Consider the following 24,096-nt stretch of genomic DNA (forward strand, 5'->3'; position numbering starts at 1 on the left):
CAATACCAACTCCAATCTACAGTACCAACCCCCAACCTGAAATCAATACCCAGCTGAAATGCACTCTCCCCCGCAGAGCTCTGAGTCTGCGGAGGAGCGGTGGATACTCTGTATGGGACCGTTGTCCCTCTCCTGTTTTCGCACATGTCTGTGTGTGTTGAACCCCTCCCCCGTTAGCATTTTGGAATAAAGGGATCCATCTTAGAAAACCTGTCCCTCTCACCCCCCGTCCCGTCTCTGTCTCTGTGCGTCTCGGAGAGGCGCTGTCTCGCCAGGGGTAATGTTACCGGGTCCCCGAGCCCGTGGTGCTCGTGGGAGCCCCGAGTCCGTCAGCGGGGCCGGGCGGTCAGTGTTACTGGCTCCGTGAGGGACGGAGGGGAAGGCGGCCTCGCTGCGGGGGGGGCGGGGGGCGCTGATGATGACGCAGGGACACGGCCCCCAGCGGCCTCGGAGTGTAACGAGGTAATTGCTGGGTCCGGTCCCTCGTTTCTCTTCGGCGGCAGATTGCCTCTGTTTGATAGAAGCCAGTTGTGATGATCGGTGCTGCGTGTCCCCACGGGGGTACCTCGCCAACACGTATGTAGGAACAGGTTACTTCTGGAATATTCCAGGAGATTTCAGGGAGGTGATTTTTCCAACGGGAAGGAGCACCATTGGTGAGACTGGTTGGCACCCGTGGCGTTGGCGTGTGCACGTGTGCGGCTGTGCTCTCGGCTCACAGTGGGGCTTGTGGAAAACACGGGCAGAGCTGTGTCATGTTGTCACGGTACATCCTGACGGGTGTCGCTTGGAGGTGAGCAACGTCTCCTTCAAGGTCACCGATGAGTTTTATGACGTAAAAGGAAAGGCGTTTTGTTACTTTTAAATTCCGTTACAATGCAGCCACATTAGCATTGTCACAGAAAGCGGTTTGTCAGTCTGCGTGAGTGGCCGTAAGAAAATCAGTCAGAGACGCGGCAGCAGCAATGAAGCCCCATTAACGATGCTGAGCATAGCGAGTGCGGGCTGTGTCTTCGATCACTGATAACAGTCCCCCTGGGACTCCCCGGGACACGATGCTCTCCCCGGGGAGCCCGTGGCGTCCACGCTGCAACTCGTGTAATTTCCCCCGAGAGCCATCATCGCCGCGTTGCCCCGCATTACCCATTGCTCAGCGCGTGTCTTCGCTCCCAGTTGTGAGCAAATTAATTAACGGAGTCCTAGCGACCAGCATTGTTCCGGGAGGCGGGGGGAGGCAGAGCGGGAGGTGCGGGAGGCAAGGCGGCGAGCGGACCGCTAGGTACCAGTCGATCCCACCGAGTGAGCAGATTTGCTCCTAGGACGCGGACACGCAGCTTCCTCTGCTCGGGGCTGGTTTCTCCTTGTCTGGTGCACTTGTGACCAGTTGTCTCGTGTCTGAGATCTCAAGATGCTTTTCTGACATAACCGGCTCGTATAGAGATGCCGATCTCCTGAGATTAGACATGATAATTTACCCCAAAGCGGGACAGAAATGCTCCCCAATCAGTTCCAGTTATGCCCTTGAGGTGGGGCCTTGTCGGGGTCTCAGGTCCCCAAGAAGTAAAATCACATGGAAAACAGCCTATCGGCCGCATGACCCCTGCGCGCTGGTTAGGTTTGGGGACTTCCTCCGAAGAGGAGCGCGTGGAGAGGCGCCGTGGGGCGCGGTCTCCGTGCGGTGCGTTAGGAGAGCTGTGTGCGGACCAGCCTGGCTCAGGAGCGAGCGTGTCCGACCCGGGTGCCTGGGCGTGGAGCCGGTGTCCTCCCGGGTGCCTGGGCGTGGAGCCGGTGTCCTCCCGGGTGCCTGGGCGTGGAGCCGGTGTCCTCCCGGGTGCCTGGGACCTCAGCTCCTCGGCCTGCTCCGGCCAGGCACCCACTCCCATCCACGGGGCTCTCTGTGGGATGCTCGCCCTCCCCCAGGAGGTGAGAGGCCTTTGGGGAATAACCTTGGTTCGGTGCCTGCATTGCCCCCGCCGCCCACCAGGGGGCCGTCTGCATCCCTGAGTCGGGAGCGGGTCCGCAGGGAAGCCGGGTGTCCCGCTGGAGGCAGAGCCCAGGTCGGGGTCCTTAGGCCTCCTGGTCCGGGCTGTGGGCATGGGGAGGCGGAGGGACAGGTGAGGCTCCGCCTCCGGGGCCCCGGAGAAGGCCCGAGGGAAGGCTGGGTGGCAGCTCAGCACCACGATCTGGGGGCCAGGGGACCTGGAGCAGACGGGCACCGGCACGAGGGCGGGGAGGGGTGTCCCGCAGCGCCGTCCTGGGCGCTTGCCTTCCCCACCCACTCACTCAGCCCGGGGGGCCTCCCGCTCACAGAAGTGGGGACCAGCTCAGAGGGTCCTGGGCCCAGAACTGGGCTCCGGCCCCCATTCCAGAGCCGGGCCTGGTCTCGGCGGCGGGGACTCCATGGGGCTGTTTTATTCCCGGGATAACTCCAGGGCTAAGCAAACAACGGAGGAACGGGACACCATTCAAAGGAGAGACCAGGCTTTTCTAAAAATAACTCCCTCGCGTGGCCTCCCGGCGGCCCCGGCTCTTCGTGTGAGGACGGACAGCGCTGCCTGCAGTGGGCAAGCTGCCCAGACGTGGGCGCCGGGGAGCCCGGGGTTCACGGCCGGATGCGGGGTCACCCTGAGTAGCCTCCTAACGAGCCGTGTTACCAGAGTGCAGGGCGATGGGCTGGAGACGCGGGTCCCTGTGTCCGCCCCGTCTGCGCGGGGAGGACGGCGAGGAGACGGCTGTCACTCAGCCCCTGCCCTGGGAAGGGAGTGTGTGGGTGGCGCCAGTGGGCCGTGGGGTTCTCACGCGGCCCGCTCAGCAGATGACGGGGAATGAAGTGTCTGATGCTCCGGCCGCTCAGCCTAATCCTGGGTGGCAGCCGTCCCTCAGCTGCCAAGCGCGCCGCCCTCCGGCCGCCCGCCCGTGCGGGAGGCGCCGGCTTAATAAGCCCAGACAGTGTGCGATCTGACATGCAAATGTAGGTCATTGCATATGTAAATGCGTGATTACAGGCCTGCATGCCAGAGCACATTAGTGAGCCCGGCCCAGCGGGCGGCTGTCACAGGCCTCGGCCGGTCACGCTAATGCCTGCCAGTCACCCGCCGGCGGGGGTGGGTTCCCGCCTCACCGACGCTGCACCTGCTGACGGCCAGGTCGCCCCGCAGGCCGCGGGCCTGTCCCCGGGAGGAGGCAGAGCCTGGTTCGCGATGCTGCAGACGCTTTAGAAGTCCGCGCGTTCCTTAGAAGGCACAGGCATGAACGAAGCCTCCGCTCTGAAATAACGCTTCTGTTTAAAGTCAAGAAGCTGGAAAAGCTGCCGACGGCCACGGAGCCGTCTGAGAAGCGGCACCTTGTGCGTTGGCTCATGACCCGGGCGCCGCGCTGTCCCGGGGACGTGGTGCGGGATTTCAGCCTCCTCGTCACGGTGTGCGTGCTCAGTCTCCTTTCTAACACGCGTGTCTGTGCCCGGGTCTGTTTGCTCATCGGGACCGGAGATGGAAACTGGATTCTCTCGGAGGGTCGCAGGGCCGGCCACAGTGCGGGCCTTGCTCAGTGGTGGGAGGCACGCAGGGACTGTGCGTGGGAGGGCTTGTGACTCGACCTGGCGGGACACCGGGACGACGTAGGTGCGGGCCTGTGCGGCTCCCTCCTGGCCCGGGATGAGCGGTGTCTCAGCGCACAGGCGCACCGCTGGTGTGACAGCAGCCGGTGGCAGGTGCGTCATGTGGCTGAGAACCTCTGATCTTTCGCTTCCAGAAGGCCTTGCGGCCGGATATGGGCTACAACACTCTGGCCAACTTCCGGATCGAGAAGAAGATCGGCCGCGGGCAGTTCAGCGAGGTGTACCGGGCGGCCTGCCTGCTGGACGGCGTCCCGGTGGCTCTGAAGAAGGTGCAGGTAGGCGCTCCCGTCCTGTCCGGGGCGGGGCTCGGGCCTCGCTGCCCTGTCACTCACACGGAGGCCTTCCCTCCGTTACCAGCGGACGGGCTGTGGGCTCGATGCCGCAGAGCAGTGTCTCCCTGTGTTTGTCCTCACGGCCCTGCCATCCTGTTCTTCCCTTTGCTGTGTGTCCCTTCCGTTCTGTCCCGTTCTGAAATCCTAGCATCGACACCTCCCTGGGGCGAGAGGGTGGGCGTCAGACTCACGGAGAAAAGGGAGTCACTCTCCCACGCACGACGGCACCTCGTCCTTTTCCGTGACTTGAACGAAGTGGGAGGGCCCCCAGCCATCCATGTATCTCTCCTTCTAAGCCATTGACTAGGATAGGAGCCGACACATGTTTTCCAAGTCTTAGTAACGTGCGTGTTTAGTGCTGGCGGCCTGTGGAGGGGACACAGAAGCTCCAGGGCTGACGTCAAGTAACATCCCTACAGATTCCGCAGCCCCACAGGCTGATGGGAAAGGCACATGCTCAGTGTGTGTGCAGTTATCTGTAGAAAAGTCCTAAGGAATGGGTGTGCCAGGCAGCTCGAACAGGTGGCTAACTTATGTAATTCTGGACTCTGCTTTTAGATATTTGACTTAATGGATGCCAAAGCCCGTGCTGACTGCATCAAAGAAATAGACCTGCTCAAGGTAGGTGACCGGCCGCCATCTGCCGCCTGTGGGGGGCACAGCTGCATGTGCTGAGGAGCAGCTTACTGCAACATTACACTCACAGCTGCATATGCAGATGAGCAACTTACTGCAATATTACACTCACAGCTGCATATGCAGATGAGCAGCTTACTGCAATATTACACTCACAGCTGCATATGCAGATGAGTGACTTACTACAACATTACACTCACAGCTGCATATGCAGATGAGCGACTTACTACAACATTACACTCACAGCTGCATATGCAGATGAGCGACTTACTACAACATTACACTCACAGCTGCATATGCAGATGAGCGACTTACTACAACATTACACTCACAGCTGCCTATGCAGATGAGCAGCTTACTGCAATATTACACTCACAGCTGCATATGCAGATGAGCGACTTACTGCAATATTACACTCACAGCTGCATATGCAGATGAGTGACTTACTACAACATCACACTCACAGCTGCATATGCAGATGAGTGACTTACTACAACATCACACTCACAGCTGCATATGCAGATGAGTGACTTACTACAACATCACACTCACAGCTGCATATGCAGATGAGTGACTTACTACAACATTACACTCACAGCTGCATATGCAGATGAGTGACTTACTACAACATCACACTCACAGCTGCATATGCAGATGAGTGACTTACTACAAAATTACACTCACAGCTGCATATGCTGAGGAGCAGCTTACTACAACATTACACTCACAGCTGCATATGCAGATGAGTGACTTACTACAACATTACACTCACAGCTGCATATGCAGATGAGTGACTTACTACAAGATTACACTCACAGCTGCATATGCTGAGGAGCAGCTTACTACAACATTACACTCACAGCTGCATATGCAGATGAGTGACTTACTACAACATCACACTCACAGCTGCATATGCAGATGAGCGACTTACTGCACTATCACACTCACAAGCAAAAGGAGTGTTAGGGCAACTGAGGCCACTCTAATGTCACAGAACTCTGTGCGTTTGAGTCTCAGTGTACTGAAGAGTCCAGTCACCTTGGGAATCCTTGTGAAATAATTAACTGGAACGCTGGGTAGGATTACCTTTCCCCCTCATTTCAAACTAGGAAATAGAGAAAGGCAGTATTTCAATGCAATATAACAGATGACAGTTGTTAACGTTTTTTTTTGTTTCTTTGTTCTGTCTTTTAACCACTGGACGTAGCTATGCTAGGGTCAGCCCGAACTTCAAAGTGGGAGTAAAAAGAAGAAGGTGATTACCATTGAGCGCCCTGACATGGCAGATCTCAGTTTGAAGGAAATAATTTTTAGCAGCTGATGAGTCCATCATGTCATTCATTTGTAGGCATGGATAGATTACTAGACAGAACATACTTTTTAAAACTTTAAGTGCCTAGTATACTCTATTATTTCTAATAAAGAATATTAAAATAAAATTAATGTATACCCAGTTTTACTTTCAATTATTACACTTCCTTTAAAATTCACAAGAGTAAAGAAAAATACACTGTCATGTGAAGTGTCTGTAACTTAAAGATGAAATGCAGTAGCTAAATGTATTCTTAAGCTATGAAACTATTGGGAATTTATAAGAAGAAAACGTTTCCTTGCCTGTTTTTTCTCCGCAGCAACTCAACCATCCAAACGTGATTAAATATTACGCGTCATTCATTGAAGATAACGAACTCAACATCGTTTTGGAATTAGCCGATGCTGGCGACCTATCCAGGATGATAAAGGTGAGGTTTGTTCTTGCTGCTCGGCTGTCCGGTGGACACACAGGTGTGTCAGGTACCTTACACTGACCTGGGTGCCTGTGGAGTGCACGGCCTGCCCGCGGTCATGGCTGTGGCTGACCTGACTCACCTGGTGAAGGTCACGCCGGCACTTGGTGCGTGCACGCTCCGAGGCCCGCCTGGGAACACGCAGAGCCGTGTCGCTGGGACTGGAGCTGGAGCCTGCGGCTGGGCTGCTCCGAGGGTCACTGCGTCCCCGGTCCCTGCCCTCAGCCGCCGGGGCAGAGGGGCTGTCTAGCGGCCCGAGCATCCCGGGCGACTCACCGGAGAGGAGCGTGGGCTCTGCGTTCAGACGCTGCGCCTCAGGCCCGATCCGGCCCCTTAGCAGTGACTTCACTTCCTTCCCAGCAGGCGTGTGGCTTGGGTCGAAGTTCAGCTACGAGCCATAGAAACCCCCACGTCACAGCAGATCGGTGTTTACCAAGAGCTTAGCGCCGCCACCCCCCCCCCACCAGAAAGCACGTGTTGCCTGAGTGCGGCCACTGCTGTGTTCTGGTTGCGTGTGCTTCTCTGTTACATAAAACGGGCTGACGTGGCAGCTCTGAGCTCTCCGGTGCCCAGAGCCCAGGCCGGTCCAGAGCTGACGTCACCCCCGCCTGAAGGGACAGGGCGCTCGCTGGCTGCGTCCTTTCAGCGCCGTCCCGGGGGCCTGAGTTCAGGCGTGAACGCGTCTAGCTGCAAGGGAGGCTGGGACGTCCTGTCCGCGTGTGGCTGGCCACGTGCTCAGTGTTAAATGAATGAGAAAAGAAGGCCATTTATTCTGAGCTGCTGACAGCAGAAGGCAGTGCTGCACGGAGGTCTCGGCGGAGGTCACGGGGGCGGGGGTGGGAATCTTTCCAGCGGGCGGTGGGCGGCCCGGGTCCCGGCCGTCGGAGGAGCTGATGGAAGCCGGCGCCTCCTGTGATGGGCGAGAGGGCGTGTGGGCCTGTCCCTGGTTGGCCCTGAGCTGGCAGCAGGGACAGACGTGGGAAATGCTCCGTGTGCTAAGTAAGCCCTGGCCACGTGGCGCCGATGTGGCCGAGGCTGTGCAGCCGCCTGGAGGGCCGGAGGGGGCACGTGGTCCCTGCTGGTCTGCCCCGGCGGCTGCTCTGGGTGTTGGTTGGAGAGAAGAGGTGGGTTTCCGGTCGGGCTGCGGAGGCTCAGCTGTCACCTGTGGTCTGGCCGAGGTCTGGGCGAACATCCATGTCGGTGATCCGGGCCCAGCAGGGATCCACCCGGGGGTCCTGGGGAGGAGGGTCAGAGGCAGCGCCGGGGGCTTCGTACGCGGGACCGTCAGCCTGCCCCGGACTCTCGGGGGGTGCGGGGGGGCGCGGGCTGGCCCTTCGCGAAGAGGAGTCTCCGCTCTGCCTCTGACGGGTCTGGCGAATGCACAGCCTCGTGTCCCCTTGACTGGCGCTCGGAGCCGGGTCCCAGGACCCTCTGGAGATCGGACAGCCTGCGACTTGCGTTCCATTCCAGAGCCGCCCGGGGTCCCGGGTGAGGCGTGGGCAGGCCGGGCGTAGCTACCCCCTGCTCTGGGGTGAGAGGTCAGCGCCGGCCCTCCCGGCTTGGCACCCTCTCCTGGGGTCAGAGCCCCGTCCGCGAGGTGCCGACGGCTCTGCGTTGCCCTCTGACCCCGTTCGCCTGCAGGAAGGAAGGCGATCTCGCTGTCAGGATGCCATCGGAGTCCCGTGGTGAGTGACTCACCGAGATCTTGTCTGATTCCCGGGTTCAGGGACTTCCCGCCCAGCACACAGCTCGCCCGCAGGCTCAGCAGCAGCAGCAGTGCGGACGCTCAGACCAGAACCGTGCACGGCAGCGTCCGTGTGAGGCAGCAGGGAGGCGGGACTGAGGTGGTCTGTGCGCAGCCTGGGCCTGGGGGTCGATCCCGGGGAGGCGCGAGGTGACCCGTGTTGGGAAGCGCCTGCTGAAGGCCTGGAGGACAGACCGCCCCGCGGTAGACCTGCCGGCGGGCGAGGAGGGGGTGACCGGCGTTGAGTTTCTTGGCTCAGTTTTCTTTGGGCTCCGGCGCGTGGGCCCCGGGCCCTGGACGGGCCTGCCGGCCTGCTCCGGCGTCGGTGCGACGTCTCGGCCACACGCGCTGGAGCGTTTGTCTGTTTCGTTCCGTCCCACTCACGTCCTTCCCCAGGGAGGACCTTTCCCCCAGACACTGTCTTAGCTCCTGCTCCTGGAACCGGCTCCTTCCACGGCTCAGCCACCAGCCTCAGCCACGCAGCCTCAGCCACGTAACTTCAGCCATATAACTTCAGCCACCAGCCTCAGCCACCAGCCTCAGCCACCAGCCTCAGCCACGCAGCCTTAGCACAGCCTCAGCCACCAGCCTCAGCACAGCCTCAGCCACACAGTCTCGGCCACGCAACCTCGGCCACCAGCCTCAGCCACCAGCCTCAGCCACGCAGCCTCCGCCACCAGCCTCAGCCACCAGCCTCAGCCATGGCCTCAGCTACCAGCCTCAGCCACCAGCCTCAGCGCAGTGGCCGCCTTTCCGTGGTGCCTGTTTCCCTGAGGCCCAGCTTCCCGCCGGACGTGCGCTCACGGACTGCAGGGCCGGTCGCTTGCTCGCCAGGCCGCGTGGGCCGGGCCCGGCTGGTGGCGGGGGTGTGTGCAAGGCGCCCGTTTCACGCCTGCCGGCACTTCTCCAGGGGCCGGGCTGGCCACGTGGCCGTCGGACAGGGCAGTGTCCTGCTGGTTCACGCTCCGCCCCACGGGCGCTGGCGGGAGAGGACGCGGCTCTGAGAGGGGAGGTGGCTTCTCGGCCTGAGAACTTCCCGAGTGCTTTCTGAGCGCGCGTCGGTCGTGGCTGCCCTCGATGGAGGCGGCGGAGGGCGGCGGAGACAGTGTTTTATGGAGGCCGCGCGGTGCTGGCGTGAGGGACGCTCCCCGCCGCGAGGAGCGTGTAAATCATGTGCATCGCGGAATGGCCGTGTCTCGGGCTCGGCCTAATTGGGGAGAAGAGGAAATATCGCTCCCGGTCTGATTCCAGAGCGAAGCCGGCGCCTCGCATCAAAGACCCCGCGATGAATAATTAACGCGGGGGCGGCTGACACGTGGCATTCGCATGTGTAGCCGAGACACTCAGTGTTTCTCTAATGAGGGCCGTGGGGGACCCGAGGCTGCGGTCAGAGGCGGCTTCCCCGACGAGGTTCAGGATGGAAGGGAGCCGGTTTCTCATCGCCGGTCCTTTGTCGCCGGCCAGCACAGCTCTAACGGCAGGTGGGCGCATCCCGGTGCGGTGTGTGCTGTGGACTCTCCGTGCTGTGCGCTGGGCTGGACCGACGTGTTCCCGGGGCCACGTGCCCCGTCATCTCACTCCTCAGTGTCCGCACACACATGCACGCGGGGGTGGGGACTCACACGGAGGCGACGGGGCCCAGCTCAGAGCTGTACCAGCCAGAGCTCGTGTCCACCCGGCCAGGGCCCGCCCCATGGCAGCTGTTCCCCCCCCCCCCCCCGCGTGCCCTCTGTGCCGCGTGAGATGACATCACGGGAGGCCGCTGCTCTCCTGGCCGCGGCGGCTCCGCCAGGGGAGGGGACTTGACCCCGGGCGTGGGAATTGGGGGTGAGGGCGGAGACTTCTCTTACCACAGACTTTGGAAAATTAGGTAAAGTACCAACAGTGTTTTGGAGAGAAGGATGATCCGCAAACGCCCTAACGTGTGAATCCTGCTGGCCTTCTCGGTGCGGCGGGGGCTCACGTCTGCAGACACGTCTTTATTTGCACTTGCTCAAGTGCAGAGGCCGGGAAATAGAGCCACTTCGGGATATCTCTCAGGCTCTTGACCTTGGACCCTGAAAGCAGTAAGCGCTCCCAGCAGTGCCATCTGTCTCCGTGCCTCTGCCCTGTGGTTCACCCGGACCCTCCACTGTCCGGCGGCCCCGGTCAAGCGGACAACCGGGCAGACCCGTGAGCACGGCCAGGGAGCCCACAGGGTCTGCTCACGGGGCTGCTGTCGGCCTCAGCGTCCCCCCAGGATGGTGCCGGAGTCCTGGGTCACACGTGGTGGCGCCGTCTGAAACACACTGCACTTTATTCGCAGGAGTCCCCCACCCCCCGGAGGCCCGGGCCCTGCCGTCGAGTCCCACACCAGGGGCTCGGCACACCGGCGGCAGGTGCTGGCACCGCTCGGCCTGATGCGGGAGAGGAGGAGCGCGGCACCGCCAGGCGGTCTCAGCTCGGCCCCACGGCCTCTCCCAGGGACTGTCCGTCCTCGCCCCGCTGTCCTTTGTCAGAGAAAGGGGCTGAGCAGGAATGCCCTTTGACTAGCGCGTGAGCGTTCAGAAGGCACGGACGTTAGACTACGTTTCAGGCAAAGGTGGTTCTTCTCCTTTTCTTTAAATACTGGGGCCTGTGCAGGTCCTGCCTGGGAGTGGCAGTATCAGTCTCTCCAGCGTGAGAAGGATCCAGCTCTTCCCGCCTTGTTCCTGCTCGTCCTCTCTCATCAGAGGCAGCCGCGGTGCCCCCCTCGGCACAGACAGCTTTTCTCATCGGCAGTGTGGCTTTTCTCAAAAGAAGTCTTCCTACACGGAAAGGATAGTTTAAAAAACAAGCATGCGTTTAAAGGAGCGCAGACATAATAGCGGGAGAGACAGTGACATAATGAAACGGCCCTTGCTGTATTCACGATCAAATCAGACTCATCAGATCCTTCCTCACAAGCCTGTTCCTGACCCGATACTCACACGTTCCCGGGTCACATCACTCGGACGCCGGGTTCTTCGTCCTCTTAGATTTGTGCTCAAACAGAACGTCCCGAGAAGAACCTAGAAACACGAGAAGCCAGACCGCCCGGGTCCGGGAGCGGCTTCCGCAGTGCGCGTCGGCAGGCGGTTTTCACGCGTTCTGCCTTTTCCTGTAGGCGGTTCATTTCTTCAGGGACGGGGACGTTCTCAGCGAGCCGCCGGCTGGATGGGGATGAGGACGGTTTGAGTCTGTTGGAGCATCCGCTGCTCTGTCGTGGGCATTCGTTTGGGGATGAGGGACGCCTGGTCCCATCTTCCTGTTGAGTCCAGTCTTCTGACAGCTAATTCGTATCCGGAGGCGCCGGCAGGCTGGGTCTGGGCTCGTTCCGGGTCTGGGAGGAAATGGTGTGGAGAAGAGGTGCTCGGAATGCAAACGGATGCTGACAACAGTCCCCAGTCAAAGACACGATACGGGAGGTTTTGGCCCTCTTAGCAATGCCCTGATTTGCTTCTTAATCGCCTGGTCATCTGATTGTTTTAGCTGCTGATGTAATAGCCATGCACGTTGCTGGTAAGTTCATTGCCACAGTGTGTGTTATAACAATGATTAACCCAACGTTCCTAGCTCTAGATCCTGTTACGTGGCAAACCCATGGCAGTTTTGTTTTCGAATGGGCGTATTTCTAGTGTATTCTCCCAGCCGGTGTCACGTGGGAGACGGACAGGTACCTGGACCTGTGGTTTGCAGCTCATTTCATGCGTGCGCCCCCCACCCCCCACATCCCGATTGGTGCTCAGCGTCGGCCCCGCCTTCCATCCCCTTTTTCACTGAGTTTGGTTTCATTCATTCAAAGGGAACTGCAAGACTGGCTTGTAATGTGCAATAGAAATATTTATGAAAGCTTTTAACCGAAACCCCTTTAATGTTTAATAATCGAAGTCGGATTTCAGTCACCAAGGTGGCTCAGCATTTACTTAAAAGGGTTCTGCAGTGACACCTCTCTCAGCACAAGAATCTCTCTCTCTTTTTAAAAAAAATATTTTTATTGATTACAGATGGGAAGGAGAGGGAGAGGGAGAGAGAGATACATCAGTGATGAGACAGAATCATTGATCGGCTGCCTCTTGCATGCCCCCTACTGAGGATCGAGCCCGCAACCCAGGCATGTGCCCTTGACTGGAATCGAACCAGGGACCTTTCAGTCCGCAGGCCAGCACTCTATCCACTGAGCAACACCAGTTAGGGCACAAGAATCTCTTAACAAACATCATCACCTCCAGGTTCTCGATTCTTATTCTGGCTTTTCCTCAAGTGAAACCCGACGTCTTCCTTTCAGGAGAGGAACTCAGTCTGTGCAGATGCTGTTGCTTGAACAGGTGGACAGCGAGCGCAGAGGCAGGGTGCCGGCTGTGCGGACTGAGCTGCGGGTGAAACCCTGGCTCCCCCGCCCCCCGGCGGCCCCCGGCTTTTCGTGGGCCCGAGGGGCGTCAGCAGGCCAGAATCCGGCCGGAGGCCTTCAGCCCTCACCCTTCTCTCCTCCCGCAGCACTTTAAGAAGCAGAAGAGGCTGATCCCGGAGAGGACCGTGTGGAAGTACTTCGTGCAGCTGTGCAGCGCCCTGGAGCACATGCATTCCCGCCGCGTCATGCACCGAGGTAGGCGCCCCGGCCCCCGGACGCCCCGCCATTTAGGAGTCAGTGCGCCCGGCACGGCACAGGGGCTGCCCCCGCAGGAACTTACCTGCCAGTCACAGTTCCCGAGGATGAGGCGCCCGTACGGGAGGCCCGATTGGGGACTGGTTCTTTTCTGCGGCTCTTCTGGGCAGCTCACCGACTGGGTGGTTGAAGGAAACAAGGCAGGTGCAGGGGGCTCATAAAGAGGGGTTTCCCCGATGCTCATAAAGAGGGGTCTCCCCCATGCTCATAAAGAGGGGTCTCCCCGATGCTCATAAAGAGGGGTCTCCCCCATGCTCATAAAGAGGGGTCTCCCCCATGCTCATAAAGAGGGGGTCTCCCCGATGTGCATAAAGAGGGGTCTCCCCGATGCTCATAAAGAGGGGTCTCCCCGATGCGCGGAGACTGATGGCCGCCCAGGGCTCACAGGCGCAGCGCCAGCTCCCTGGCGTCCTGGCCGGGAGTGACGTGGTCGGGCGTAACGTGGAGGCTCCATCACGAAAGAACCGACCCCTTGATGGGCGTGAAAAGGGTCAGTGATGCGCATCTGAGTTAAGGTTTCTAAGGACCCTACGTAAGTTATGTGTATAGAGAGCTGTGATTTATATTCTACGTAAATATGTCAATAAGTAGTCAGATATTTTATTTAAAATTGTCGTGAAGGGACACACTTGTGTATGCTTTGTATTTCACAAGCGTTTATTTGGAAAGGGGAAAATGTGTTTGTTTTTTTTTTTTAATTTAGGGAGGAGTGGAAACACTCTTTTTTTTTTTTTAATATATTTTATTGATTTTTTCACAGAGAGGAAGAGAGAGGGATAGAGAGTTAGAAACATCGATGAGAGAGAAACATTGATCAGCTGCCTCTTGCACAACCCCTACTGGGGATGTGCCCGCAACCAAGGTACATGCCCTTGACCGGAATCGAACATGGGACCTTTCAGTCCGCAGGCCGACGCTCTATCCACTGAGCCAAACCGGTTTCGGCGGAAAATGTGTTTTAAATGAAAATTATTCGTGTCCTGAATCACGCTGCCTTAATTATATTTGCCGCAGAGGACTGAGGACACAGAAACGTAAGGATGTATAAAAACTGCTCAGAATAAAGCAGCCGGCCCAGGGTTCAGACAGACTGGCTGTGTAGGGTGCACTTTAAATTGAACCAGGAAATGGGATTTTTGATCCTTGAAAGCCGCTCCGCTGGCCTCACCTCCCCCGCCTGCCTCTGTCCGCAGATATCAAACCGGCCAACGTGTTCATCACGGCCACGGGCGTGGTCAAGCTCGGGGACCTGGGCCTCGGCCGCTTCTTCAGCTCCAAGACCACCGCGGCGCACTCTTTAGGTGAGAGCCGGGGGGTGCCGGCCGGTGCAGCCCTCCTGGGGGGGGGTAGGCGGGGGGGGGGGGACTCGCCAGGTGCTGCCCGCACGCAGCTCCTCCTCCCAGTCAGACAGGTGACGCTCCGGGGTCCCGGGTGGACCCCACTCCCTGCACTCTCGCGGCTCTTGGTAGAGGGGAGCCAGTGAGCAGACTCGTAGCTGTTGCCACGGAATCCTCCTTCGATTGTACATTACTCTCCGCTGACAGAATACGTGTTGTTCCTTAACCTTCACGGAACGAAGAGTGTGATAACCCGGCGAGTGACCTGACAGCGTAACGTGTGTGGACGTGTTGTCTGAACACCGGCGTGTGCTGTGCGGACGGGAGGCCGCTGTGTAGCGTGACGGTCGTGGTGGTGCCAGGAATGTGGTCTCAGCAGACGGCCCTCGTCTTCCCGGGCGTCGCGCCTGCTGGGACGGTTCACCTTGTTTTTCTTGTCTGATCGCTGTGGCTGGGACTTCTAACACTCCGAGTGCACGTGGCCACGGGGGCATCCTGGTCTTTCCCTGATCTTGGGGGGGGGGGGCATCTGGTCTTTCCCTGATCTTGGGGGGGGCATCCTGGTCTTTCCCTGATCTTGGGGGGCGCATCCTGGTCTTTCCCTGCTCTTGGGGGGGGGGGCGGGATCCTGGTCTTCCCTGATCTTGTGGGGGGGGCGGGATCCTGGTCTTTCCCTGATCTTGGGGGGGCATCCTGATCTTGGGGGAAAGCTGTCAACCTTGCACCGCGGGGGATGACGTGAGCTGCAGGCCTGTCCTCTGTGATGGCCTCTGTTGAGTTGAGTGCGTTTCCTTTGTGCCCACTTTGCTGAGAGTTTTTGCCAGAAATTGGTGTTGAGTTTTGTGAAATGTTTTTTTTTGTTTGTTTTTTGGCATCTATTAAAGTGCTGTATGGATTTTAATTCCGTGTTTTGTTGCTGTGGTGGGTCAAGCTGTGGATGTTCAAACATCCTTACAGCCCTGGAATGAATCCCACTTGGTCGTGATTATGATTTTCCAATGTATTTTCGAATTTGATGAGCTGACATTTTGTGGGAGATTTTTGCACCCCTGTTTTTCAGGAATTGGGGCCTGTCTGTATGTCTGTCTGTCTGTGTTTCCGTGTCTTTGGTGTCAGGGTACTGCTGGCCCCGCAGGACGAGTTTGGAAGCTCGTTTATCTGGAATTTTGGGGGATAATTTGGAGGACACTTAATCCTTCTTTAAATGTTTGGTAGAAGTCACGTGTGAAGCGATCTGGACCTGATGTTTGTTTGTTGGGAGTTTTATTTTATTACTGATCTAATTTCATTATTAATGAGTCTACTCGGGATTTCTTCATGAGTTCATCTTGGAAGATGGCATGGGTCTAGGAGTTGATTCATTTCTTAGATTGTCCTGACGATGGCACATGACTGTTCCTGGTGACCTTATGACGCGTCGTGTTTCTGTGGTGTCCGCTGCAATTCCCCGTTTCATTTCTGGCTTTCTTTATTTTGGCCTCCTCTCTCTTTGTTTCTTGGCAAGTCTGGCTAAAGGTTTATCCATCTTGCTTTTCTTTTTAAAAAAAAATATATTTTATTGATTTTTTTTTTTTACAGAGGGGAAGGGAGAGGGATAGAGAGTTAGAAACATCGATGAGAGAGAAACATCGATCAGCTGCCTCCTGCACACCCCCCACTGGGGATGTGCCCGCAACCAAGGTACATGCCCTTGACCGGAATCGAACCCGGGACCTTTCAGTCTGCCGGCCGACGCTCCATCCACTGAGCCAGACCAGTTAGGGCCAATCTTGCTTTTCTTCTCAAAGAACCGGCTCTTACTTCCATGGACACTTTTCCTGTGTTTTTGGCCTGCAACCTGTCTCCTCTGTGGTCTTTATGCTCCCGTTCTTCTGCTGACTCCGGGCCTCTCCTGGCTCCTTTGGATGGAAGGTGGGTGCTCGCTGGAGGTTTCCTTGTTTCCCGAGGTGAGGCTGCATCGCGATGGGCTTCCCTCTTGGAACTGATGCCGCTTTGGACCAAGGAGGCGGGTGCTGGCTGCACGGTCTCGGGCACATCGCGATTTCCTCTTTGTTCTCTGCGCGGTCGCCACGTGTTGGCGTTCTCCCGTTTTCCTCTTGTCACTGATCGCCCAGGCCGGAGCCAGAGTCTCCCCCGGGCCTCACGGTTCCCGGTGTGTCTGCCTCCGGCTCCAGCTGGGAAGGCCGGGCTCTGAACAGGCAGCAGAGCAGCTTCATCCTGGGCGCCGGGCGCCGCCTGCGGCCACTCCCCCGCCTCCCACCCCAGCTCCTCCCGTGGCGACCGTGGGGTCCCAGCCGCGAAGGAGGCGGACGTGCAGTCTGACCTGTGGCCCCGCTCAGTGGCTTGTTTTGAACTCGCGTCCTTTCTGGAGGGGAACGGCGGCGCTGGGCGGAGGTGTCTGATTCGCACTGTGCGTGACCCTTTACGGCGGGAGGGGGGTGGACACCGCTGCTGAGCGGGCAGATCGGGGCCACGGACCCGGGGCCTGTCCTGGCTCCCAGGCGCCGACTCCGGAGGAAGGACGCGGTTTCTCAGCCGCGTGTCGAGGGCCAGGGCCTGAGACGCTGTGTTCAGTGCCAGGCTCAGAGCGACCTGTGTGCCCTCCGGCCCACACTGGACTAGCTGTCACCTCTGACCCCCTCCCCGCCTGCCCAGCGCCCCCTCTCTCAGAAAGGAGCAGAGGTGACTCTCAGGAAGCTGCTCGAGCCCCGCCCCCCAGCCGGGAGCAGGTGTGGGACGTGTTCTGCTAACACGGAGCCGTGTGGTCACGCAGTCCACGCAGCGGCGAGCTGGCGGGTGTTTGGTCTCCCCAGCGTTCTGTAGACCTTAAGGCGGTCTCCGTTGTGGGGAGGGTACACCTCAGAGCGCCTTTATTGCCGTGAGCGGATGTATACCACGGAGCTGGAATAAGTCAGTGCATGTCATGAACATTTAAAAAATATTTGGATAAGTGTCTCAGTGTAATTAAAAAAAAAAGATAGCATCGTCTGTTGTTAGCAATTTCCCTTTATCGTTAGCCTTCCTCTGTTTTTTATGATGACGTTTACGTCCTCTTTTACTCCTGTCGGGAGGTTAAAGGACACAGGTACCTGCTACAGATAGTAGAATGGACCCCACGTTACCTCCAGCCACGAATCCCCGCCCTCGGGTGGAGGCTGCCTCCGCGGCCTCAGGCCCCTCCCACACGCTGGGTCTGATCCGGGCGCTGCCCAGCCGCCCCGCCCGGCCCTGGGCCAGCTGTCCCCAGAAGTCACAGCATCCTGCAGGCCGTGGCAGTAACACACAGCTGCCACGCGGTGTAGGGAGAGGGCTCAGGGAAGAATTCGGTGTCCATTCATTTGACGTGCGGGGGGCACATCGCTACGGGGGATGTACTTCGGGTTTCCTGAGCGTTGAGGCTTTGCGGCCTCTGCCGGGCGGCGAGAGGGAAGGGTGGACCTGTTAGGAGAGGAGGCCCCGCTCCCGGCGCCCACGAGAGCCCTGGGCCGCACAGCCCGGTCCCGCCCGCAGGCGCACTCGGAGAGCGAGAGGGCGCAGGACCCCCAGGCCGGTGCCCAGCAGTTAGCTTTGAATTCATCCAGTTAGTGACCGACCTTCCCCTCCCGCTTCTCCCGAGGTGACGGGACGTGTGTCCCTCAGCAGTGAGTAGCCCACTTAGTTTACACGTGAACACGTATGTGAGATGTGTGTAACTTAAATGTTAAGAGAAAGCATGCGTGTTTTGTAAAAAATATGTTTAACGAAGGCTTCCGTGTCATGTGGACGTTGGTTGTGGTAACATGATCTGAACCGGCCATAGAAAGAGAAAGGCATCAGCACGTCGGAGCAGACAGAGCCATCGGCACCTGGGCCTCCCGGTCCCCCAGCGTCTCCGTGGCGTGACGCCGCAGTTCCCGGGGCCGGGGCCTTGCACAGGCGTGGCCCTCACCCCGTCTTTCCAAAGTGGGCGCCAGGCAGGCGGTGAGGGGGACCCGTGGGCCCCATCGTGTTCTCAGGGTGTTTCTCTATGAGCTGATGAGTCCGATTGACTCTGCTGTTCACGGGTCTGGGAGGAGAGAGGGTTGGAAAGGGTCCCGTGTTCTCAGAAACGGGGTTCTGACTGTAGTGCGAGGTTTGGTGACGTGTTTGATGCAGAAACGTGAGTGTGGTTTCTAACCGGCCGCACCCTCACCTGCGCCCTGCTGTCTCGTCTGGTGTTTTGCAGTGGGCACCCCGTACTACATGTCTCCCGAGAGAATACACGAGAACGGCTACAACTTCAAGTCGGACATCTGGTCTCTGGGCTGCCTCCTGTACGAGGTAGGTCCTGCTCCGCTCGTGCGCCCGTGTCTTCCTCGCTGTCCTGCGTCCCCTGTCCTCACAGGGGGCACCGGTGGTGGCCCGGGTGCTGAGTAAGAATTAACGTTTAATCATGAATCCCTGGGCGTGGTCACTGCTTTTATAATGGAATTTGGTGACTGTTCCTGCACATTCACTTCTTTAACACGTTTTTAGATTACTTTCCTTTTGGTGAGAATTTTATTTTTTTAATGTTTTTTTTATGTTGATACGATGTTTTCAGCACATCTTATTTATGAAAATATACTTTTGTCATCTGTGACAAAGCTGGCTGATCCGTGCATTGCAGGAGAGGGGTAATGGGATGGGTTTAAGGTACAGAAGCAACAGGAGAGACCTTTACCCCGTTATTTTCTCCCTTTACGTGGAGTCATTGGGCTCTAAGGACAGCAGGCGACAGGCCCTTCCCGGTTCCACTTCCACGAGGAGCCATTTGTATTGTCCGCTCGGCGTGGTGCTCTGTGCCGGGCGGCCGCTGACCGCTCCCCACGGGGACACGGAGTCCTGCGGGCGATCCTCCCGCACCCTCTGCCGGGCGGGCGGAACCCAGGCGGGCGGCGCGGGGGGTGAGCCCACCTGCCTCCCCCCGAGCCGGGCGCCGGAGTGGGCTTCAGCCGGCGCTGCAGAGGCGTCTCCCGGGTTAAAGGCTTCGCGCCAGCGCCGTCATTTCCAAACGAGCCCACGGCCAAGCGACTCCTGCAGTAAAGTAAGACGAGGGGTGAGCCACGGAGGCCCCTCCTGTGTCAGCATCTCCCGAGGAAGGCGGAGTGGGCGCGTGGAGGCCGGGCACTTCCTCCCTGTCCTGTCCCTCGGCCTCTTACGCCGGGATGGGATGTGCGCACGGCAAGGCGTCGGCTCATTGTCGGCCCCGTAACGGGAGTCCTGACCTTCAGCTGCTGTTTCACTGCGTGCGGGTCACATCCCCGTGTCAAAGAGGCTATTGGTTCTGAGACGACTTATTTTCTTCCCCCTCCTAAGTGACTAATGATGACTTAAAAAGAAGGGACTTTTCAATGTTCTCAGCTGTATCCCGGATAACGTGTATCACGAACAATTACAGTCGGGGACATAACAGTATTGTATGGTGCAGGTGACGTTACTCACACTCGGGGCATTTTGTTCAGGCTGGCTCAGTGTTAAAGAGCCGGCTTGGTTATGAGGTGACCGATCGGTCGCTGCCGTGCGAATGCCGTTACTGCCCGTTTCGACCTCAGACTCCTCCCGCAGCCTCGGACGTCACAGCAGCACCGGCCTTTCAGCCCGAAAAGGAGCCTCAGAGCGAGTCCCCGAGGGGCCCCAGCGAAAAGGGAAAGTTCGCCTGGAGTCGGAGGAGTCTGGGGGGGAGTTGGCAGGATTCTTTAGGGTCAGGACCGGGCCGTCCTCCGCACCCGGGTCAGCCCGGGGGGCGTGTCCTCTGTGTCCCGCAGGGTCCCCACCGAATGCTGACTTTGGTGGCCACTCCTCCGCCCGCTGGCTTCCGGCCGTGGCGATTTTGAAATGAGGTGTGTGTCCCGTGGTCATTAGCTTCCATGTCGGTGCGTTTGCGAGCGGGTCGTTCGGGGGAGCTGGAATTCTTCTAGAGAGTTCCTGCACATTTGTGTCGCATCTGCTCCCAGTTAGGGTCCAGCAGCGCGTTCTGGAGACCCCGGGCAGTGCGCCTTTAAAACCGGCCGTGCGATGGCTCGGGTCTCACACGGTGTCCCGCTCAGGATGCCCCGGAGCCTTTGCTCAAAATGTCTCTGAAACTCAGAAAATTAGACTTTCAAATGTTCCCGAGACCTCAAAGAAAAAAATAAAATAAATAAACCCACACACCTCGCAGCACCGTTTTAATTGATATGCAACCAAGTAGACGACTAATTAAAACCAAGATGCCGCCGTGGCTACAGGGACCTTTACACGGAAAAGGAGGTTTTACACGCTCCTGCATTGTTCCGCTCAGCGGCTGCCTCCGCCGGGTGGTAGGTCGGTGGCTTCCAGTTCAAAAAGGAGAGAGCTGCCACCGGCCCAGACAGACAGCGGCCCGCGGCCCCACGACGGCCCCGGAATACTAATCAGGGGCGCCGGACCCCGGAGGTCAGGGAGCACGTCAATCACCCCCGCGGCCGGCTCCGCGCCGAGGATCAAATTAGCCTGAAAAATTCAGCTGCCGGGAGGAGAGGGCGCGCAGCTGTCAGGGCTGCGCCGAGCGGCACTAATGAGCCAGATGAATAGTGCACGAGCTGGAAAATAAAAACAGGACAGTTGACATTTTTCATCTGTCAGAGCAGGAGATGCGTGAGAACACGCCGTCCCTGTTAACCCCTGAGGGCCCGCGCTTCGTCCTGCGAGGAGCCCCTGGCGCGGGCGTGGGGGCCCTGCCCGTGGACGGAGCCGTTTGCACACTCAGCCCAGTCTGCAGTGTCCTGTTTTACCAGGCAGTGTCCTGGCGTTTATTGTAAATATCTTTTTATTGATCTCAGAGAGGAAGGGAGAGGGAGAGAGAGAAAGAGAGAGAGAGACATCAATGATGAGAGAGAATCATGGATCGGCTGCCTCCTGCATGCCCCCCACTGGGGATCGAGCCCGCAACCTAGGCCTGTGCCCTGACCGGAATCGAACCTGGGTCCCTTCTGTCTGCAGGCCGACGCTCTATCCACTGAGCCACACCAGCTGGGGCTGTCCTTGTGATTTGAACACAAAAACACGTGATTATGATTGGAGCTCCTCTTTTAGAAATTTCCTTCCCATGGAGTGTTTGTCCTCCGTGATCGGGGACGGGGACATTGGGATTTTCCTCTCCCCTCTCCCTGGGGCGCTGTTCCGAGGTGTTCTGTGCAGGACCGTGGGATCTTATATAAGATGCAGGCTGGGCCTCCGGGCCGGCCCTCCTGGCCGAGGCACCGAAGGGGTTAAAGCCGGGCCCCCGCAGACAGACGAGAGCGTTCCGCGTGGCCGTCCCCCCGACGCTCCTGAGTAGCACAGCGCGGACCAGCGTGTTTCACACGCACCCCTGTCGGGGGAGTGTACACATTGTCCCCACGCTCCGGCGGATCAGCACATGCGGAAAGGGGTGACTGGCTCGGGCGGCCCCGCTCGCCCGCACCCTCGCTGCTGCGCCTCGAGCCGCCACGGCGTGGAACGGGACGCCAACATTCGAAACCGAGTTTGAGTTTGTAACCTGCGTACCGCGTCCTCGCGTGCACTTGAAATGCCCACCTGGAGCCCTGCCTGGGAATCGGTTTGAATTCAGTAACGCCTTTTTAAGAGCTGCTCATTCCTTGGGTCATTTTTTCCTTTTTCCTGCATTAAAAACCTCACGTGGGCGCCTTGACGTAGTGGCTGTGAGGTGTGGAGCTTTGGGGCGTATTTAATGGTTTTCTGAGACGCTTTCAAAGGGAAAGAAAGTTCCAGGTCACTGCAGATCAGGTGCTGGACTTGGGTGGGACCCTTTTCCCACAGGACGGGGATGCGAGAGCCGTGCGCCCATCATCCTCCCTGAGCCACTGCTGTGACCGTTCAGCTTTAGCCACGGCGCTGTTAGTTCTGTTCCGGCCGTTATGTGTTCAATGTACACGGAGTGGCCAGATGATGATCTCTGAACGCATAATAATCTGGCCGCTCGGTGCCTATTCTATAGAATAAAAGGCTAATATGCAAATTGTCCCCTCCACCAGGAGTTCGACCAGCAGGCAGGCCGGCCAACCGCCCATGTCCCCTCCCTCTGGACAGGCTGGCTGGACCCCAGCCATGCACAAATTCATGCACCGGGCCTCTAATATACGTGTGTGTGTGTGTGTGTGTGTGTGTGTGTGTACACACACACACACACACTGAGTGGCCAGGTTATTATGCATTCAGAGATCATCATAATCTGCCCACTCTGTGTAGACCGTCGGGTCTGGTTAGTCATGAGGTAATACTAGTTGCTTTGATGGCAACTAGTTACAACGAATCTCAATTACTTTATGTCCTTTGTCTCAATGTTGTGTTGCACATGTACATAAATATATGATAACCATTTCTCCCTTTCAGGGGATTTTAAATGTGGAAAACTAACAACCAAACACGGAAGTAAGGTTTTTGGAGGTTCCCAGATAATGGCAGGAGGGGTATCGGTGAAAGCCAGCGGCCCGCGCAGTGTGAGGGTCTGTCGCTGTGTCCGGCCCGGGGAGCGGGGGTCCCGGGCGGCGCCCTCTGACCACCTGGTGTCTCGGGCCTTTTGCAGATGGCCGCCCTGCAGAGCCCCTTCTACGGCGACAAGATGAACCTGTACTCGCTGTGCAAGAAGATCGAGCAGTGCGACTACCCGCCGCTGCCTTCCGACCATTACTCGGAGGAGGTGAGCGCTCAGCCCTCGTGGCGTCCGTCTGTCCGTCCGTCCGTCTGTTCGCGCCGACTGAGGGTGCTCCCCTCCCCCAGCACGGGGCTGCAGTGCGGGCGGCGGGGCAGCCCTTCTCCCCGCTCCGTTCCCTGGCGGCTCCGTGGATGGAGTGGTGTAGACGCGGCCACTGGGGCTGCGACGGGACCCGCCAGGGGCAGTCAGGGCTCAGCCCCGGCTCAGGCCCAGGCTGCTGGTCCCGTGTCCGCGTGTCCGCGTGTCCCCGTGTCCCCAGGGCCCTCTTCATGGGGCAGCTCCGCCCTCCTCACCCTCCGAGCTACAGGCAGCCAGCACGTCCCTCTTGGCAGAACCCGCTCCTGTCCGTGTCTTCCCAGAACGAAATGGGCGTCTCTCGGCCACACGTCCCCAGCCTCATGCTGTCGGCTCCCCCCTCCCTCTCTGCCCCCGTCCTGTCCCGCCTCCTGCCGCTCGCGGGCTCCCATGGCGGGTCTCGCTCCCGCTGTGGCCCTGGGAGACGTGCACGGGGCTGGGGGGCCTGTGGAAGGCTCTACCTCCCGGACCTCGAGCCTGAGCCTGGGGAGCCCGTTGGCATGAGCCGTCCGGGCGCCTCAGCTCTCCCGTGTCGGCCTCAGACATGGCCATTTAGCCGTTCCCTCCTGACGTCAGCGCCCGGCGTGATGTCACCGGCGCAGGAGACACGCGGAGCAGCGGCCTCCGTCAGCCTGGCGTGGGGCCTGTTCCCGTCCCCCGGGAGCTGGGGGGCGCCGAGGACGCGGTGAGGGCCCCTCAGGAGCGGGTCCTGTGTGCCGGAGGGGGACGGAGCGGAGGGGCAGCATAAAGCGCTGGTGCTCGCTGGGGGTGGGCCGCCCGCGTCCTGTTCGCACGCAGGGCCCCGTCCCGTTCCTGTCGATGCGGGAACTGGAGCCCCGCGCTTGCACAGCGAACCCCAGAGGGCTTGTGCCGTCTGCGAGCCCCCGGCCTCTTTCTGGGGGTGATGGAGCCCCCGGGCCGCCGGCTCCGTGTCCACAGCGTCTGCGTTCGGGTCGTTCGCGTGGACACGCGTGCGGCCGTGAGGCCGGTTTGGAAGAGTCCTCTCTGTCGGACGGTGTGCGGCCCGGGAGCCGCTCCGAATGGCTGTCGGGGCCGGGGTAGAGGAAACGGCCCTGCACAGCGCATCGGCGCGGCGCCGCGTGTCGGGCCGGCCCTTTGTTGTGTCACTCACGCCGCCTCCCTCCGCCGCATGAATATTTCACGCGCCTGCCTCCTCCGCGGCTCCCGGCTCCCGCACTAATTTCCACGCCCGCATTTGCATTTCACACGCT

The 24,096-nt window shown here is 59.0% G+C and overlaps 1 protein-coding gene across 4 annotated transcripts in view; it reads left to right on the plus strand.

Moving 5' to 3' along the window:
* The window catches only part of NEK7 (NIMA related kinase 7), a 52,382-nt gene that overhangs the window by 23,671 nt on the left and 4,615 nt on the right, over positions 1-24,096 (plus strand). For all 4 annotated transcript variants that reach the window (XM_079763673.1, XM_079763674.1, XM_079763675.1 and 1 more), the window contains 7 exons: positions 3,751-3,891; positions 4,507-4,569; positions 6,216-6,326; positions 12,610-12,718; positions 13,972-14,079; positions 18,320-18,414; positions 22,661-22,774. In XM_079763673.1, coding sequence (XP_079619799.1) covers positions 3,751-3,891; positions 4,507-4,569; positions 6,216-6,326; positions 12,610-12,718; positions 13,972-14,079; positions 18,320-18,414; positions 22,661-22,774 — 741 coding nt within the window. The remainder of the gene's footprint in view (positions 1-3,750; positions 3,892-4,506; positions 4,570-6,215; positions 6,327-12,609; positions 12,719-13,971; positions 14,080-18,319; positions 18,415-22,660; positions 22,775-24,096) is intronic.

Source organism: Cnephaeus nilssonii (genome assembly GCF_951640355.1).
Source record: "Cnephaeus nilssonii genome assembly, chromosome: 23".
NCBI lineage: Eukaryota > Metazoa > Chordata > Mammalia > Chiroptera > Vespertilionidae > Cnephaeus > Cnephaeus nilssonii.